The 21,188-nt window shown below is 42.8% G+C and overlaps 1 protein-coding gene across 1 annotated transcript in view; it reads left to right on the top strand.

Annotated features, from left to right (window-relative positions):
* P4HA3 (prolyl 4-hydroxylase subunit alpha 3) overlaps nucleotides 1-16,965 on the top strand; it is a 49,858-nt gene extending 32,893 nt beyond the window's left edge. Inside the window, exons 5-13 of the mRNA XM_075266287.1 lie at nucleotides 4,176-4,227; nucleotides 4,592-4,758; nucleotides 5,830-6,006; nucleotides 9,532-9,596; nucleotides 10,383-10,542; nucleotides 10,667-10,729; nucleotides 10,990-11,058; nucleotides 16,362-16,458; nucleotides 16,708-16,965. Coding sequence (XP_075122388.1) covers nucleotides 4,176-4,227; nucleotides 4,592-4,758; nucleotides 5,830-6,006; nucleotides 9,532-9,596; nucleotides 10,383-10,542; nucleotides 10,667-10,729; nucleotides 10,990-11,058; nucleotides 16,362-16,458; nucleotides 16,708-16,778 — 921 coding nt within the window. The 3' untranslated portion in view covers nucleotides 16,779-16,965. The remainder of the gene's footprint in view (nucleotides 1-4,175; nucleotides 4,228-4,591; nucleotides 4,759-5,829; nucleotides 6,007-9,531; nucleotides 9,597-10,382; nucleotides 10,543-10,666; nucleotides 10,730-10,989; nucleotides 11,059-16,361; nucleotides 16,459-16,707) is intronic.
* The last annotated feature ends 4,223 nt before the right edge of the window (nucleotides 16,966-21,188 follow it).

Genomic DNA, 21,188 nt, shown 5'->3' with positions numbered 1-21,188 from the left:
CAGTGACTGCACCAGCAGAATAGTGAGCGCAGCTCTGGAGTATAATACAGGATAAGTAATGTAATGTATGTACACAGTGACTGTACCAGCAGAATAGTGAGCGCAGCTCTGGAGTATAATACAGGATAAGTAATGTAATGTATGAACACAGTGACTGCACCAGCAGAATAGTGAGCGCAGCTCTGAAGTACATGGTATAGCGCTGTATCAGTATATACTGTGACTGTGCTGGTTGGTTATCCTCTATATACAATGATATGTCTCTATTGACAGACCATGACTTCTCAGTAGCCATATGGCGGTACGTCTGAGTTGCGCTCAGGTATTCTGCGCTCAGCTGTGCACATTATGGAAAGTATACGTGTCAGTCTCTGAACGTTTGTGTTGAGCATTATGGGAGTTCTGGGTCAGGGGGAGTTGGGTAGGGGGAGGATGTCCTGACCCATATGGCAAAAGAATTATAATAAAAGTCATTCACCCTTGCTGCCCCAATATTCCGTCACTGGGTGACTTTTCAGTCTTTGCTTTCTAGATGACCTACTGTATAATTAAAGGGGTCTCCCATCTACATAATTATTTTTAAATTTGGAAATAATTAAAAGTTAAACATTTTTGCAAATATAAGTCATTAAACATTTTGCAGAGCTTTAACGATTTTCTTCTGATACATGTAGTGTCCCTGCCTGATAACGCAGGTACAATAAGAGAATCATAGCTGGTTCCTGACAAGTCCCAGACCATAGAAAGCTTCTGCATTAGTGGTCATAACCATTGGCAAGCAATCCGGATAACAGACTGTCGCCACTAAGAAAGTTAGAGAAAATCTTTAAAACTTTGCAGAATTTTTAATTACTTATATTTCCTCTTACTTATCTACAAATATAGATGTGATTATGTAAATGGGAGACCCCTTTAAAGGGCCAGTAACCCTAAAATCTCGGGAAGATCCGAGAGCTGCAGCGTTATATGTGGAGGAGCAGGTTATGTGCTCCCGTCCTGCTGTCAGAGTCTCTTCTGTCTGATTTGGCTGATAACAGGGAGCAGCAGCTATATAGTGAGATTAGGTGTAAGGTATTCTTATATGGACACACACTAGTGGTATAATGTTTACAGTATATTGTAGTACTACATGGGTACTATGTGGGAGTATAACTGAGCACCGTATTATTGTTTATTTATATAGCACCATAAATCCCATGGTGCTGTACATTATTATATTAATCCCATGGTGTTCTGTACAGTATTATATAAATCCCATAGTGCTGTACATTATTATATTAATCCCATGGTGCTCTGTACATTATTATATTAATCCCATGGTGCTGTACATTATTATATTAATCCCATGGTGCTGTACATTATTATATTAATCCCATGGTGCTCTGTACATTATTATATTAATTCCATGGTGCTGTACATTATTATATTAATTCCATGGTGCTGTACATTATTATATTAATTCCATGGTGCTGTACATTATTATATTAATCCCATGGTGCTGTACATTATTATATTAATCCCATGGTGCTGTACATTATTATATTAATCCCATGGTGCTGTACATTATTATATTACTCCCATGGTGCTGTACATTATTATATTAATTCCATGGTGCTGTACATTATTATATTAATCCCATGGTGTTCTGTACAGTATTATATAAATCCCATAGTGCTGTACATTATTATATTAATCCCATGGTGCTCTGTACATTATTATATTAATTCCATGGTGCTGTACATTATTATATTAATTCCATGGTGCTGTACATTATTATATTAATCCCATGGTGCTGTACATTATTATATTAATCCCATGGTGCTGTACATTATTATATTAATCCCATGGTGCTGTACATTATTATATTACTCCCATGGTGCTGTACATTATTATATTAATTCCATGGTGCTGTACATTATTATATTACTTCCATGGTGCTGTACATTATTATATTACTTCCATGGTGCTGTACATTATTATATTACTCCCATGGTGCTGTACATTATTATATTAATCCCATGGTGCTGTACATTATTATATTACTTCCATGGTGCTGTACATTATTATATTAATCCCATGGTGCTGTACATTATTATATTAATCCCATGGTGCTGTACATTATTATATTAATCCCATGGTGCTGTACATTATTATATTAATTCCATGGTGCTGTACATTATTATATTAATTCCATGGTGCTCTGTACATTATTATATTAATCCCATGGTGCTGTACATTATTATATTACTCCCATGGTGCTGTACATTAATATATTTATCCCATGGTGCTCTGTACATTATTATATTAATCCCATGGTGCTCTGTACATTATTATATAAATCCCATAGTGCTGTACATTATTATATTAATCCCATGGTGCTCTGTACATTATTATATTAATCTCATGGTGCTGTACATTATTATATTAATCCCATGGTGCTGTACATTATTATATTAATCCCATGGTGCTCTGTACATTATTATATTAATCCCATGGTGCTGTACATTATTATATTAATCCCATGGTGCTGTACATTATTATATTACTTCCATGGTGCTGTACATTATTATATTACTTCCATGGTGCTGTACATTATTATATTAATCCCATGGTGCTGTACATTATTATATTAATCCCATGGTGCTGTACATTATTATATTACTTCCATGGTGCTGTACATTATTATATTAATCCCATGGTGCTGTACATTATTATATTAATCCCATGGTGCTGTACATTATTATATTAATCCCATGGTGCTGTACATTATTATATTAATTCCATGGTGCTGTACATTATTATATTAATTCCATGGTGCTCTGTACATTATTATATTAATCCCATGGTGCTGTACATTATTATATTACTCCCATGGTGCTGTACATTAATATATTTATCCCATGGTGCTCTGTACATTATTATATTAATCCCATGGTGCTCTGTACATTATTATATAAATCCCATAGTGCTGTACATTATTATATTAATCCCATGGTGCTCTGTACATTATTATATTAATCTCATGGTGCTGTACATTATTATATTAATCCCATGGTGCTGTACATTATTATATTAATCCCATGGTGCTCTGTACATTATTATATAAATCCCATAGTGCTGTACATTATTATATTAATCCCATGGTGCTCTGTACATTATTATATTAATCCCATGGTGCTGTACATTATTATATTAATCCCATGGTGCTGTACATTATTATATTAATCCCATGGTGCTGTACATTATTATATTAATCCCATGGTGCTGTACATTATTATATTAATCTCATGGTGCTTTACATTTGGGGGTTACATACAATACACAGAATATACAGGCAGATATAATATTAACAGTGACTGGCACAGGGGGGTAGAGGGCCCTGACCGCATTGTATGACGATATTGTTTACAACTATTACTTAGCAGTGTGTGGCACTGTGGGATTTTTATTCGGTGCTGAGCGGTAGAATGTGTGGGAGTATTTAGCATTAGATAGCAGTGTTATATGGGACTATTATTTGGCATTAAATGGCAGTATTGAGCAGGATTATTGTTTGCACTGAATGGCAGTATTGTGTGTGTGTGTACTGTTTGGCATTTAATGTAAGTATAGCATGGTATTAACATTTAGCACTGAATGGCAGTATTGTGTCAGTATTATTTGGCATTATATGGCAGCACTGATATATATATATATATATATATATATATATATATATATATATATATATATATATATATATATATATATCCATCATTTACATTGCTAGCAATACTGAAAACCAAATCCTTTTTGTGGGGGTGATGAAGTTCCTTCTGTTGACTCTTTATGACCCACACGGGAGGTCTCGCTATGGTTGATTTCTTACTCGCGGGGTCTCGGCGGATTCTCTGCTATGAAAGATTGGACCGGGGGCCCCAACACGGGGAATAAAGGGGATGGTAGGAACAAGTAACAAAAAGGGCCCGCTTTAATCTTTGCTGTGGGACCTTCCAATGTGCACACACCCCGTCCATACTGTGCGCAAACTATTACCATATGAGAGAATGCAAGTACCCAACTTTCCAGGGATGGGATATCAGCCTTCTATATAGCTATGGTCTTTGTCTGGGGTGTGTCGCCATATTAATGACCCCGTGTCAGTCTCTATTATTGACAGTGTGATCTTCTTCCAGGCAGGGAACGTGTCTCGGGCGTTATACCTCTCCAGGGAGTGTCTGCTGTACGGTATGTGAAAAATCCTGCATGTCTGTGTAGTGTCTGTGCTGGAAGGTGAAGCTCCGCGTCCACGTCCACCTACTAGTCCGGAAATATCAGATACTCCCAGTCCGTGACATCATGTCCAGAAAACAAATCTATGTGAATGAGGAAACCATCAGCAAGCAGGTCGGCTGCTGTTGACTGATCTTAGCATGACTCTAATCTAAGTAGGGATCATGTTGGAATCCCAAGTATCTACCTTGTTAAAGGGGATGTCCAGGATTAGTAAGACATGGCGGCTTTCTTCCAGTCTGCACTGCAGTTCTGGTATTCTATTCATGGTCAGGATGAAAAAAGTTAATTGTGCGAATCTCGTGACACTTTATTGCAGATCCTTATAATATGAGACTGGCCGAAAATATCGCCAAATATGAAAAGATCTTAGAAGAGACTCCGGATCAAGAAAGTGAGGAGGAGCCGTACCTGCTGAGACCGAATGTCACCCACCTGAGGACACGAGACCAGTACGAGAGGCTCTGCCAGAATTTGGGGTCCCAGGTATAGGCACAGATATGAATACAAAGGATTTGACCACCAGTGATGTCACCAGTCGCTGTATCTGATGACATCACCTTGTACTGTGCTGTAATAGGGACGTAATTAGTAGTCTGATGACATCATCAGGATATGGGAGACTCATACTGTATACTATGAGAGGCTCATACTGTATACTATGGGAGGGCTCATACTGTATACTATGGGAGGGTTCATACTGTATACTATGAGAGGCTCATACTGTATACTATGGGAGGGCTCATACTGTATACTATGGGAGGGCTCATACTGTATACTATGGGAGGGCTCATACTGTATACTATGGGAGGCTCATACTGTATACTATGGGAGGGCTCATACTGTATACTATGGGAGGGTTCATACTGTATACTATGGGAGGGCTCATACTGTATACTATGGGAGGGCTCATACTGTATACTATGGGAGGCTCATACTGTATACTATGGGAGGCTCATACTGTATACTATGGGAGGGCTCATACTGTATACTATGGGAGGGCTCATACTGTATACTATGGGAGGGCTCATACTGTATACTATGGGAGGGCTCATACTGTATACTATGGGAGGGCTCATACTGTATACTATGGGAGGGTTCATACTGTATACTATGGGAGGGCTCATACTGTATACTATGGGAGGCTTATACTGTATACTATGGGAGGGCTCATACTATATACTATGGGTGGGCTCATACTGTATATACTATGGGAGGGGTCATACTGTATACTATGGGAGGCTCATGCTGTATACTATGGGAGGGCTCATACTGTATACTATGGGAGGGCTCATACTGTATACTATGGGTGGGCTCATACTGTATACTATGGGAGGGCTCATACTGTATACTATGGGAGGGCTCATACTGTATACTATGGGTGGGCTCATACTGTATACTATGAGAGGGCTCATACTGTATACTATGGGTGGGCTCATACTGTATACTATGGGAGGCTAATACTGTATATTATGGATGGCTCATACTGTATACTATGGGAGGGCTCAGTACTGGAGGTCCTGCTGACTCTCATCTGCTCCGTCTCCTTCCCTTCAGCCTTATCATTATGAAGATCCAAAACACAAGTGCTTGTATGAGACAAACAGCAGCCCCTTCCTCATACTGCAGCCCCTGAAGACGGAGGTGGTGAACCTGGAGCCTTATGTCATTCTCTACCATGACTTTGTCAGTGACTACGAGGCAGAGAAGATAAAGAAACTGGCTGCTCCATGGGTGAGCGCAGCTCTGGAGTATAATACAGGATAAGTAATGTAATGTATATACACAGTGACTGTACCAGTAGAGTAGTGAGCGCAGCTCTGGGGTATAATACAGGATAAGTAATGTAATGTATGTACACAGTGACTGCACCAGCAGAATAGTGAGCGCAGCTCTGGAGTATAATACAGGATAAGTAATGTAATGTATGTACACAGTGACTGTACCAGCAGAACAGTGAGCGCAGCTCTGGAGTATAATACAGGATAAGTAATGTAATGTATGTACACAGTGACTGCACCAGCAGAATAGTGAGCGCAGCTCTGGAGTATAATACAGGATAAGTAATGTAATGTATGTACACAGTGACTGTACCAGCAGAATAGTGAGCGCAGCTCTGGAGTATAATACAGGATAAGTAATGTAATGTATGTACACAGTGACTGCACCAGCAGAACAGTGAGCGCAGCTCTGGAGTATAATACAGGATAAGTAATGTAATGTATGTACACAGTGACTGCACCAGCAGAATAGTGAGCGCAGCTCTGGAGTATAATACAGGATAAGTAATGTATGTACACAGTGACTGCACCAGCAGAATAGTGAGCGCAGCTCTGGAGTATAATACAGGATAAGTAATGTAATGTATGTACACAGTGACTGTACCAGCAGAATAGTGAGCGCAGCTCTGGAGTATAATACAGGATAAGTAATGTAATGTATGTACACAGTGACTGTACCAGCAGAATAGTGAGCGCAGCTCTGGAGTATAATACAGGATAAGTAATGTAATGTATGTACACAGTGACTGCACCAGCAGAATAGTGAGCGCAGCTCTGGAGTATAATACAGGATAAGTAATGTAATGTATGTACACAGTGACTGCACCAGCAGAATAGTGAGCGCAGCTCTGGAGTATAATACAGGATAAGTAATGTAATGTATGTACACAGTGACTGCACCAGCAGAATAGTGAGCGCAGCTCTGGAGTATAATACAGGATAAGTAATGTAATGTATGTACACAGTGACTGCACCAGCAGAATAGTGAGCGCAGCTCTGGAGTATAATACAGGATAAGTAATGTAATGTATGTACACAGTGACTGCACCAGCAGAATAGTGAGCGCAGCTCTGGAGTATAATACAGGATAAGTAAAGTAATGTATGTACACAGTGACTGCACCAGCAGAATAGTGAGCGCAGCTCTGGAGTATAATACAGGATAAGTAAAGTAATGTATGTACACAGTGACTGTACCAGCAGAATAGTGAGCGCAGCTCTGGAGTATAATACAGGATAAGTAATGTAATGTATGTACACAGTGACTGCACCAGCAGAATAGTGAGCGCAGCTCTGGAGTATAATACAGGATAAGCAATGTAATGTATGTACACAGTGACTGCACCAGCAGAATAGTGAGCGCAGCTCTGGAGTATAATACAGGATAAGTAAAGTAATGTATGTACACAGTGACTGTACCAGCAGAATAGTGAGCGCAGCTGTGGAGTATAATACAGGATAAGTAATGTAATGTATGTACACAGTGACTGTACCAGCAGAATAGTGAGCGCAGCTCTGGAGTATAATACAGGATAAGTAATGTAATGTATGTACACAGTGACTGCACCAGCAGAATAGTGAGCGCAGCTCTGGAGTATAATACAGGATAAGTAATGTAATGTATGTACACAGTGACTGCACCAGCAGAATAGTGAGCGCAGCTCTGGAGTATAATACAGGATAAGTAATGTAATGTATGTACACAGTGACTGCACCAGCAGAATAGTGAGCGCAGCTCTGGAGTATAATACAGGATAAGTAATGTAATGTATGTACACAGTGACTGCACCAGCAGAATAGTGAGCGCAGCTCTGGAGTATAATACAGGATAAGTAATGTAATGTATGTACACAGTGACTGCACCAGCAGAATAGTGAGCGCAGCTCTGGAGTATAATACAGGATAAGTAATGTAATGTATGTACACAGTGACTGCACCAGCAGAATAGTGAGCGCAGCTCTGGAGTATAATACAGGATAAGTAAAGTAATGTATGTACACAGTGACTGTACCAGCAGAATAGTGAGCGCAGCTCTGGAGTATAATACAGGATAAGTAATGTAATGTATGTACACAGTGACTGCACCAGCAGAATAGTGAGCGCAGCTCTGGAGTATAATACAGGATAAGTAATGTAATGTATGTACACAGTGACTGCACCAGCAGAATAGTGAGCGCAGCTCTGGAGTATAATACAGGATAAGTAAAGTAATGTATGTACACAGTGACTGCACCAGCAGAATAGTGAGCGCAGCTCTGGAGTATAATACAGGATAAGTAATGTAATGTATGTACACAGTGACTGTACCAGCAGAATAGTGAGCGCAGCTCTGGAGTATAATACAGGATAAGTAATGTAATGTATGTACACAGTGACTGCACCAGCAGAATAGTGAGCGCAGCTCTGGAGTATAATACAGGATAAGTAATGTAATGTATGTACACAGTGACTGCACCAGCAGAATAGTGAGCGCAGCTCTGGAGTATAATACAGGATAAGTAATGTAATGTATGTACACAGTGACTGCACCAGCAGAATAGTGAGCGCAGCTCTGGAGTATAATACAGGATAAGTAATGTAATGTATGTACACAGTGACTGCACCAGCAGAATAGTGAGCGCAGCTCTGGAGTATAATACAGGATAAGTAATGTAATGTATGTACACAGTGACTGCACCAGCAGAATAGTGAGCGCAGCTCTGGAGTATAATACAGGATAAGTAATGTAATGTATGTACACAGTGACTGCACCAGCAGAATAGTGAGCGCAGCTCTGGAGTACATAATGTATGAGTATATACTGTGACTATGTTGGTTGGTTATCCTCTATAACACCTACATACAATGATATATTACAGTATATGTAATATGGGATCTTGGAGTTGGCTTTTGCTTCTTACATATGGAGACTCTGATACAGTTGGCAGGATATAAATCCGCCCTCCTCTGGAGTATAAGACGTTTTATGAGACTATAAAGCCAGGACGTTCTTCATTACACATTCCTAGAAGTCGGCTTGGTGAGGTTCCATCCACCATTATGACGCAGCTTTTTCCTCTTTCTCATAAGATCTGGCGGGGACCCTGGAGACCGGAGGAGGAGAATGGGGGGGGGGGGGAACGTTCCTTGTCTCCGACACAGTCAATTCCTTTCCTCCAGAAACCTCAGCACATCCTATAGACTGAGATACAGAGGAAGGGGGCGCTCGATGGAAAATAGTCACCTATTATAGTATCCTGCTCAGCCTTTTTATCTGTTCCAGGGAAAGCTGGGTGACCGCTATTAGGGCTGGAATTACATCAAGCACATTACACACCATTACAGTCCTGGTTTGGCAAATAATAGCAAAAATATTAGATGAAGGGCCCTTATTCCTCAAAATGTCCCTATACTGTGCAGTATATGACGTATCAGACATGTAGAACCCTAATCTGCGTTAACGTTTTGCGCATTTAATATCTGCTCATGGCCTTCTCCAGCTGCAGCGGTCGGTGGTGGCCTCCGGAGTCCAGCAGGCACAGGTGGAGTACAGGATCAGCAAAAGGTAAGGAACTCTACGGGATCTGGCGCCTGTCAGAAATGACCTTGTTACGGGGCAGATCTGGTTCTTACCCATTGGATAGAACAATGCAGAACAGGGAGCTTAAATATTTTGTACAATGACCCATAGGAGGCGCCAAACTTTGGGATTGACCCTTTCAAACCAAGACCGGAAAAATTTGCTGAAATTATTACCAGAACGGGGACACAATGAAGAGTGATGGTAAAATTGTTGACCATGGCAGCCCCAGTAGTCACATTGCCCCCATAATAGTTCCCTTGCCAGCCCCTGTGGGACAGAGCAGATCCGTGTCACTTAACTGCCACTTCAAATTTATACACATTCCAAATCTGTATACAGTGAGCGCCCCTTAGTGGCGGCAGCAGGTAACCAAAATTTGATCACTTTACCCCATCAATTTATAAGGAAAGCTGGAGATTTGGTGCTTTTTGTCCAAAAATCACACACAAGTAAATCAACACCAAAGATTTGGGATTAAAGGGATTATCCAGCATTAGAAAACATGGCTGCCCTCTTCAGGAAGTGACATCATGTTTGTTGGTCACATGGCCATACTACAACGTAGGACTGAGCTATAGCATGACCATGTGACCAAGGGACGTGATGTCACTTCCTGAAAGAGAGCAGCCATGTTTTCTAATCTTGGCTACCCCTTTATAAGGGAGACTCGGGATCATTTCCGGTGTACGGGATATTCTACGGTTTTGTTATGGGGCCCGGTATTTGCCTCTGACATGACATCGCTTCTCCCATTGTCATATATTGCAGTGCTTGGCTAAAAGACACCGTGGACCCGATCCTCCAAAATCTGGACGTTCGCATCGCCGCGGCCACCGGTTTACACGCCAAAGCTCCGTATGCGGAGTATTTGCAGGTGGTGAATTACGGCATTGGGGGACACTATGAGCCGCACTTTGATCATGCGACGGTATGATGGGTAACCACCTATGGGGGGCACTATATGGTATGGGGGCCTGAAACAGTGGCCCTTATTGTAGGCATTATAGATCATCTCTCCGCCAACTCATATCAATCTATATTTTTAATTTCAGTCCAGAAAAAGCCCCGTCTACAGCACCAACACCGGCAACAGGATCGCCACCTTCATGATTTATGTAAGTCACTTCCCGTTTCCGAAATCCCACTTATGTTGCCCTGAGGGAGCTATAGAACACATTAATATCATTAAGGCCCCTGCTCCGCGGGGGCGGGGCCATCAATGAAATGTAAATGAGTGGGAGGAGACAGATGGGGCGGGACTCTAGTGATAGAATAGGGCATGTATTATGGAGAAGGATCCCCGGGTGTATATATAGATAAACATAAGACGGATCCCGGGGCTTATTACTATTATTGGTATTATTCTTTATTTCAGCTCAGCTCTGTAGATGTGGGAGGATCCACGGCCTTTATATACGCAAACTTCAGTACCCCTGTGGTAAAGGTATGTTATGGTGAGCACCACCTGTAGAGGGCGATGTACTGTATATTATATGTGCAATAGAGGGCAAAATATAGGTTACATGTGTGTGATAAAGGGCAGTATATATTACGCATTCGCCCCTTCTAGAAAGAGGGACAGATGTTAAGCCATGTCCCCTACTCAATCCAACATAGTCCAACAAAAATGGTGACCTCCTTTGTGTAATACACAGTATATTGCTGGCTTAGTATGCCCTATACAGTGTAATGTCCCACCTAGTATAATGTCCCCATATATAATGGCTCCCACCCATTACAATGACCCACTATAGTGTCTCCACATAGTACAATGCTCCCCACATAATATAGTGACCCCTCACAGGATGCTATCCTCATAGTCCCCCAATGTAGTATAACGCCCCCTTAGTGACCCCCGCATGGTATAATGGTCCAACAGTGGCCTCTCACACAATATGACGACACATTTTTATTACTCACCTCACCCCCTTTCACTAGGGCAGGCCTCCTTTGCTTTCTGCTATCAGCAGCTTGGAACTGCACCCCCGCTGTAGTAAAGTTAGGCTGCATTCACACTGAGTTATGTTGGCGTTTTTTGTGCAGATTTTGCACATAACGCCGCGGTCAATGCGACCGCAAAATAGCGCGGCGCAAACGCGGCGTTATGTGCAAAATCAGCACAAAAACAGCACAAAAAACGCCAACGTAACTCAGTGTGAATGCAGCCTTACTGCGTCCAGTCCCCCAATAGCAGTGTCATAGGGTGAATGGAGAAGCTTGCAGATAGCTGTAGTTCACATGGAGTTTTTTGCCAGCGGATTTTGATGCGGAATCCATTTCATAATCCGCCTGCAAAAACACCTCCCGTTCATTTCAGTGGGAGCCGCTAGGTTTTTTTTTCCGCTAGTGTTTTTCAAAGAGGTCCATAGACTGTGCTAGGGCAAAAAAAAAAAAAACAACTAAAAACACCTCAAAGAACGCTCCATGTAAAAAAAACACGTCAAAAAACCATTTCACAATTCCTGAAGTGGATTTTTTCCTCTCCAAAAACTCCATGTCGACATACCCTAAACCCGGGTTCATACAGGGTTTGTTGGGCTGGATTTTGACGCGGAATCCATGTCAGAATCCGGCTCAAAAAACCGCCTCCCATTGAATTCAATATGCCCTTACTAGAGGCGGATTCCGCGCCTAGATCAGCCGCAGTCTGTGGTGCGAACACTCCCTCCCATTCATTTGGGCCTAATCTGGAGTGGAGTGCCATGACTAGATGAGGTGCACTGTATGTATGCACAGCACCGGCATCCAGTCGCGGCTAGCTGTTTTTTTGACCGGATTCTACGTGTGAGGTACAGGGCAGTATATAATACACATGTGAGGTATAGGACTGTATATATTACACATGTGAGGTATAGGGCAGTATATATTACACATGTGAGGTATAGGGCAGTATATATTACACGTGTGAGGTATAGGACAGTATATATTACACGTGTGAGGTACAGAGCAGTATATATTACATGTGTGAGGTATAGGACTGTATATATTACACATGTGAGGTACAGGGCAGTATATATTACATGTGTGAGGTATAGGACAGTATATATTACATGTGTGAGGTATAGGACTGTATATATTACACATGTGAGGTATAGGGCAGTATATAATACACATGTGAGGTATAGGGCAGTATATAATACACATGTGAGGTATAGGACAGTATATAATACACATGTGAGGTATAGGACAGTATATATTACATGTGTGAGGTACAGAGCAGTATATAATACACATGTGAGGTATAGGACTGTATATATTACACATGTGAGGTATAGGGCAGTATATATTACACGTGTGAGGTATAGGACAGTATATATTACACGTGTGAGGTACAGAGCAGTATATATTACATGTGTGAGGTATAGGACTGTATATATTACACATGTGAGGTACAGGGCAGTATATATTACATGTGTGAGGTATAGGACAGTATATATTACATGTGTGAGGTATAGGACTGTATATATTACACATGTGAGGTATAGGGCAGTATATAATACACATGTGAGGTATAGGACAGTATATATTACACGTGTGAGGTATAGGACTGTATATATTACACATGTGAGGTATAGGACTGTATATATTACACATGTGAGGTATAGGGCAGTATATATTACACATGTGAGGTATAGGGCAGTATATATTACACGTGTGAGGTATAGGACAGTATATATTACACGTGTGAGGTACAGAGCAGTATATATTACATGTGTGAGGTATAGGACTGTATATATTACACATGTGAGGTACAGGGCAGTATATATTACATGTGTGAGGTATAGGACAGTATATATTACATGTGTGAGGTATAGGACAGTATATATTACATGTGTGAGGTATAGGACTGTATATATTACACATGTGAGGTACAGGGCAGTATATATTACATGTGTGAGGTATAGGACAGTATATATTACATGTGTGAGGTATAGGACTGTATATATTACACGTGTGAGGTATAGGGCAGTATATAATACACATGTGAGGTATAGGACAGTATATATTACACGTGTGAGGTATAGGACTGTATATATTACACATGTGAGGTATAGGACTGTATATATTACACATGTGAGGTATAGGGCAGTATATATTACACATGTGAGGTATAGGGCAGTATATATTACACGTGTGAGGTATAGGACAGTATATATTACATGTGTGAGGTACAGAGCAGTATATATTACATGTGTGAGGTATAGGACTGTATATATTACACATGTGAGGTACAGGGCAGTATATATTACATGTGTGAGGTATAGGACAGTATATATTACATGTGTGAGGTATAGGACTGTATATATTACACATGTGAGGTATAGGGCAGTATATAATACACATGTGAGGTATAGGACAGTATATATTACACGTGTGAGGTATAGGACTGTATATATTACACATGTGAGGTATAGGGCAGTATATAATACACATGTGAGGTATAGGACAGTATATATTACACGTGTGAGGTATAGGACAGTATATAATACACATGTGAGGTATAGGACTGTATATATTACACATGTGAGGTATAGGGCAGTATATAATACACATGTGAGGTATAGGACAGTATATATTACACGTGTGAGGTATAGGACTGTATATATTACACATGTGAGGTATAGGACTGTATATATTACACATGTGAGGTATAGGGCAGTATATATTACACATGTGAGGTATAGGGCAGTATATATTACACGTGTGAGGTATAGGACAGTATATATTACACGTGTGAGGTACAGAGCAGTATATATTACATGTGTGAGGTATAGGACTGTATATATTACACATGTGAGGTATAGGGCAGTATATATTACACATGTGAGGTATAGGGCAGTATATATTACATGTGTGAGGTATAGGACTGTATATATTACACATGTGAGGTATAGGACAGTATATATTACATGTGTGAGGTATAGGACAGTATATATTACATGTGTGAGGTATAGGACTGTATATATTACACATGTGAGGTATAGGGCAGTATATATTACATGTGTGAGGTATAGGACAGTATATATTACATGTGTGAGGTATAGGACTGTATATATTACACATGTGAGGTATAGGGCAGTATATATTACATGTGTGAGGTATAGGACAGTATATATTACATGTGTGAGGTATAGGACTGTATATATTACACATGTGAGGTATAGGGCAGTATATACTAAAGTTAATGGAACCCCACTTACCCCTGTCCCACAGGCCCGATGCCTTGGGGTAACCCTGGACTCCGACTTATCCTTCAAACCACATATTCAAACCCTCAACACCTCCTGCCGCCTCCAGCTCAAGAACATCCATCGAATCCGCTCCTTCCTCACCCAGGAAACTACCAAGATGCTCGTCCAGGCCCTCATAATCTCCCGCTTAGACTACTGCAACACCCTTCTCTATGGACTCCCAGCAAACACCCTCGCCCCCTCCAGTCCACCCTAAACTGCGCTGCTCGCTTAATCCACCTCACCCCCCGATCCTCATCGGCTGCTCCCCTCTGCCAGTCCCTCCACTGGCTACCTATAGCCCAGCGAATTGAGTTCAAGCTACTAACACTAACATACAAAGCCATCCACAACCTGTCCCCTCCATATATCTCTGACCTCACCTGTCCCCTCCATATATCTCTGACCTCATCCACAACCTGTCCCCTCCATATATCTCTGACCTCACCTGTCCCCTCCATATATCTCTGACCTCACCTGTCCCCTCCATATATCTCTGACCTCACCTGTCCCCTCCATATATCTCTGACCTCACCTGTCCCCTCCATATATCTCTGACCTCACCTGTCCCCTCCATATATCTCTGACCTCACCTGTCCCCTCCATATATCTCTGACCTCATCCTCACCTGTCCCCTCCATATATCTCTGACCTCATCCTCACCTGTCCCCTCCATATATCTCTGACCTAATCTCCCGCTACCTGCCCACACGTAACCTCAGATCCTCCAATGACCTCCTACTCCGCTCTGCTCTCATCCGCTCCTCACACAACCGTCTCCAAGACTTCTCCCGTGCATCCCCCATACTCTGGAACTCCTTACCAAGACACATAAGACTGATCCCCACAATCACAGGATTCAAGAAGGCGCTGAAGACTCCCCTATTCAGGAAGGCCTACACCCCCCAATAACACTATCACCGCACCACCATCTGTACAGTCTCCCCCTCTCCTTCTGTCTCTACCCCCTTCCCCCATAGATTGTAAGCCCTCGCGGGCAGGGCCCTCTACACCACTGTGCAAGTCAGTCATTGTTAGTATTATATCTACCTGTATATTCTGTGTATTGTATGTAACCCCCAAATGTAAAGCACCATGGAATTAATGGTGCTATATAAATAAACAATAATAATAATAATGCTGCGAGGTATAGGACAGTATATATTACACGTGTGAGGTATAGGGCAGTATATATTACACATGTGAGGTATAGGGCAGTATATATTACACTTGTGAGGTATAGGGCAGTATATATTACACATGTGAGGTATAGGGCAGTATATATTACACGTGTGAGGTATAGGGCAGTATATATTATACATGTAAGGTATAGGGCAGTATATATTACACATGTGAGGTATAGGGCAGTATATATTACACATGTGAATTATAGGACTGTATATAATACACGTGTGAGGTACAGGGCAGTATATATTACATGTGTGAGGTATAGGACTGTATATATTACATGTGTGAGGTATAGGACTGTATATAATACATACGGGTCTCTTTCCAGAACGCTGCCATCTTCTGGTGGAACCTCCATAAGAACGGTGAGGGTAATGAGGACATGCTGCACGCCGGCTGCCCAGTACTGGTTGGAAGTAAATGGGGTGAGTACCAAAAAGTATAGGAACCATATTATGTGTAGGGTGGTGTTGTATATCACAGATTTAGGTAGCCATTGGTGGGGGCCTTGAGCTGAGCCTACCAACCATTCTAGAACCAAAGTGGAACAATTTCAGCCCCGGGGCCAGTGTCCCACCACTCAGGATCTCACATGACCACATCCTTTGGTCGGAGAACTCTTCTTGACCCTCATTGCATCTTCTGACGTCTCTCATGTCTCCAATTTTCTGCAGTGGCAAACAAATGGATCCATGAGTACGGCCAAGAGTTCAAGAGACCGTGTGGCCTGAACCCTGGAGACTAGCGGACCCTGAGAGGACAGGCGGACATCTTAGGAGATAAAGAGGAGTAGAGGATCCAGAGAGTGCAGGTGGACGTGTATCCATGACTGGAGGATGTCATAGTCGATGGCTCTCAGCTCCTTGACGTTTGCAGAATGGCCACCTAGGTCCAGGCCTGGAGTCTAGAACAAGGAGATCTAGAAACAATCTTCCAATGGAGGCAGGAGCAGGATCTTCAGGAATAGAGATATCAGGACAGCAGTGACTTATTACATAAAGGTGTCATGGAGGACAGAAATGGAGAATGTTGGGAGGACTTAAGTGGACAGTTAGAAGGAACAACTACGCTCAGCAGCACAGAGTGTTTCAGGAGAGGAGCGTTCTGATCTTCTGGGGATGATGATTTGTCCATTTCTAGACTACATAGAGGAAGGAGAAGGGTGACCCTAAAGCACAGAGTATTTCAGGAGCATAGTGTGCTGATCATGGGGGGGGGGGGGACAAGGCAGCAAGTAGCGGGGCGGTGACCGGAAATGTGACAATTGGGAGGGCACAGATTGAACGTTACATATTGGTTGGAGGTTAATTGGGGTGCCCCAGCAGTGCAGAGTATTTAGGGTGCTGATGTTGTAAGAGGTTGCAGTCACATAGTGGAAGGAGACACATTGTGTAACAAGTAATAAACATCTCGTGTCCCCGATTCTTTGTACGCACTTTATTGTTCTTGCAACACACAAAGGAAGAAAGAGCCTGTCCACACGCTGCAGGATGGCAGGAAGGGATCGTGCAGGACCAGCCCAAAAACCAGTACAATGCCATACACCACCCAGATGTTAAAAGAAACCACTGCACTGCTCCAGACCGCCAGGGATGTTTAAAATCAGCCACTATGCTACCATAGACCACCAGGGGAGAATGAACCCACTGCTTCCCTAAGCTGCAAAGTGTGAAAATGAACAACACCGGCCCACCAGGGATGTTTAAAAAGGACCAACACCCTGCCCTAGAAAGTCAAGGAGGCCGAAATTAACTGCTTCCCTTCCACAGAGCACCTCGAATGCAGAAATGAACCCCTTCACTGCCCTACACCACTTAGGACGCTCCAGTTACCGGCTTTACTGGCCCCAGACCACCAGGGATATTAAGACGGATGTCCAATTCTTTATTAGAACAGGTCAATAAGAAACCATTGGGGGGTCCTTGTCCCTCCTACCTGCCTATTAACCCCTTCACTGCCTCAGACCCCCAGGGATGCTGAAGCTTCACCGCCTTAGACCCCAGGAATATTCAAATTAACTAAAACTTTAATGACTACAAGGGAAGCTGACATTAACCTATTCTCTTCCATATATCCGGAGTGCTGAAATAAACTGCGTCGCCTGACCTGAACTAGCTGGGGGCGCTAATATTAACCCCTTCACATGGTGTGAGCCCGGCCCTAGTAGCGCTACGTAGGTGCACCAGCAATTCCCAGAATTGTAAAGCTCCTCGTGTCATCACCTGTTTGGGGCAGGAGAACCAGCGTTAACTCTTTCACTGCTGCAAACCATCTAGGCTACTATTAACCATGAACTAACCACGACATATCCCATGAGCTGCACCTTTTCCAAAATGTGATCAGTCCCTCTTCTCGGGGTCTTCGCACCTCCTGCTGTGTTCTCTGTCAGCAGCACAAGAATCTTCTCCTTTCATCCCACAGACAAGGAGCCGGGTGCGGGGACGTCCTCTCCAGCTCAGCCCGGGGGTCCTCACAGATCACATATCAGGGAGAGGTGCAGATCAGGGGCACCTGCTGGGGGAAGATTGTTACCCTGGGGGTGAGGTGGAATCCACAATATTAGGGAGCTGCATACATAACAATTCCCTAATATAAAGCTCACATTACGGCAGGACTCACTCACATCACAATGTCAGTGCACTCGACGTAACCCCAGAGAACCAGGACCAGCATATGGGGCCCAAGATGCCACCATGATGGCCGCAAGTAGGGTGGAAGACAAGAATCTGAAAGGGAGAGGTATTGGGGTTTATTATGTACCGCACCTCCCTATACTCTGGGGTCTGACGAGATCACAGACTAGAACAGAGATTCCTTGGTGGCAAACCCCCAAAGTTTTGGGGAAAATCCAGTTTGCTCATCTCCATCTGAAGGGTGCAATGATCACACGTGGACCCCGCTGTCTCTATAGGACTGCTGAATACAAATCATAGAAAGGGATGGAGGGGCAGTTCACTTGTATGACCAGGTGGGGGCACAATGTCTCTATCCCAGCATTCCCTGCCTTGTGTATCAGCTCAGGAGACAAGTGGCAGCCGCTGTCGTGTCTGTGGCGTCGGTCCGTACGCTCGGGACATGCGTGAGACCGAGCTCAGCGGCAGGGATCTGCTCTCCGGGGCCCCCCGGCAGCACCTGGTGACTGTGCAGAGAGCGTTCACCTGCCAGGAGTCTCCTCTGTCACTGCTCGGATCTGACAAACACATGGTCAATCTGCTTAGTAATACATTATAAATGCAGTGGAGATTTGCCATTCAGACGTCTAGGAAAGCTGGGTGACAATCTAAGGGTGATTTTAAGGGGAAGAGCTCTTTGAGAAATTTTAAAAAATAGGGTCTGATTCGCCCCTGTACAACTATCTCCCCTCCCCCCAGTACATACCATTCTCTAGGAATCAGAGGCCTCCATTGTACCACCATATGACCCCGGGCCATACATTGCAGTCAGCACCCCCTGATGTATACGTTCTGGATGTAAGGAATATTATCTGGACAGATATGGGGCAGATACACCAGAAGTCCCTTTTTTCAGCTAAGCCAGGGATTGTGTCAGTCTTCACTGCGACTCTAGCATTCTGTTCATGAGTTAGAACACTAAGGGTGCAGAGATGTGTCTATCACTAGGACAGGGGGATGATGCCGTGCATGGAAGTGTGGGAGAACAGATGTAAAATGGAAAGGGTAGAATGGGAATATTCCAGAACAATCTTTTAGGAATATAACCCAGAAGAATCCTTCACCGACAATCGCTGATCCACATGGGAAGAGAATCAGTGACCCGGCCGCACGATGACAGATCCTATATAGAAAGGGCGAGGTCAGGGGAGGAATGTAAAGATGTAGCAGAGTTAAAGGGGTTGTGGTCCCGTGTGATACAGACGTAGAAGAGTTAAAGGGGTTCTGCCAATATGGACACAGATCCGCTATCCACACTGGGGTTCCATTCACGAGGTGGCGTTAGGGGCACTTTCGGTCCTCCATCCTCCTGCTCACTGGGGGAACCTGCAAACAGACACTGAACCCCGAGCCACAAAGCAGGGGACGAGTATCCAGAACAGCACAACCCCTCTAACTCTGCTACATCTGTATCACACAGGATAGGATTAGATACAGCTCAGTATACAGTATCACACAGGATAGGATTAGCTACAGCTCAGTATACAGTATCACACAGGATAGGATTAGATACAGCTCAGTATACAGTATCACACAGGAGGGGATTAGATACAGCTCAGTAGACGATATCAAACTCATATTGTGCATGGTAAATGATTCCTAAATCCCGCTGTCCTCCAGGATGAGGGCGCCCTCTGGTGGCCATATGGAGAGTGTACATGGTGTGTGTAGGACCAGGCTTCTACAGTCCTATGAAAAAGTTTGGGCACCCCTATTAATCTTAATCATTTTTAGTTCTAAATATTTTGGTATTTGCAACAGCCATTTCAGTTTGATATATCTAATAACTGATGGACACAGTAATATTTCAGGATTGAAATGAGGTTTATTGTACTAACAGAAAATGTGCAATATGCATTAAACCAAAATTTGACTGGTGCAAAAGTATGGGCACCTCAACAGAAAAGTGACATTAATATTTAGTAGACCCTCCTTTTGCAAAGATAACAGCCTCTAGTCGCTTCCTGTAGCTTTTAATCAGTTCCTGGATCCTGGATAAAGGTATTTTGGACAAACAATTCAAGTTCAGTTAAGTTAGATGGTCGCCGAGCATGGACAGCCCGCTTCAAATCATCCCACAGATGTTCAATGATATTCAGGTCTGGGGACTGGGATGGCCATTCCAAAACATTGTAATTGTTCCTCTGCATGAATGCCTGAGGATTTGGAGCGGTGTTTTGGATCATTGTCTTGCTGAAATATCCATCCCCGGCGTAACTTCAACTTCGTCACTGATTCTTGAACATTATTCTCAAGAATCTGCTGATACTGAGTGGAATCCATGCGACCCTCAACTTTAACAAGATTCCCGATGCCGGCATTGGCCACACAGCCCCAAAGCATGATGGAACCTCCACCAAATTTTACAGTGGGTAGCATGTGTTTTTCTTGGAATGCTGTTTCTTTTTGGACGCCATGCATAACGCCTTTTTTTATAACCAAACAACTCAATTTTTGTTTCCAAAATGAAGCTGCCTTGTCCA

This window comes from Leptodactylus fuscus, chromosome 2 (assembly GCF_031893055.1).
Source record: "Leptodactylus fuscus isolate aLepFus1 chromosome 2, aLepFus1.hap2, whole genome shotgun sequence".
Taxonomy (NCBI): Eukaryota; Metazoa; Chordata; class Amphibia; order Anura; family Leptodactylidae; genus Leptodactylus; species Leptodactylus fuscus.
The sequence above is the reverse complement of the archived record's forward strand: the minus strand, read 5'-3'. Positions and strand labels throughout refer to the sequence as shown.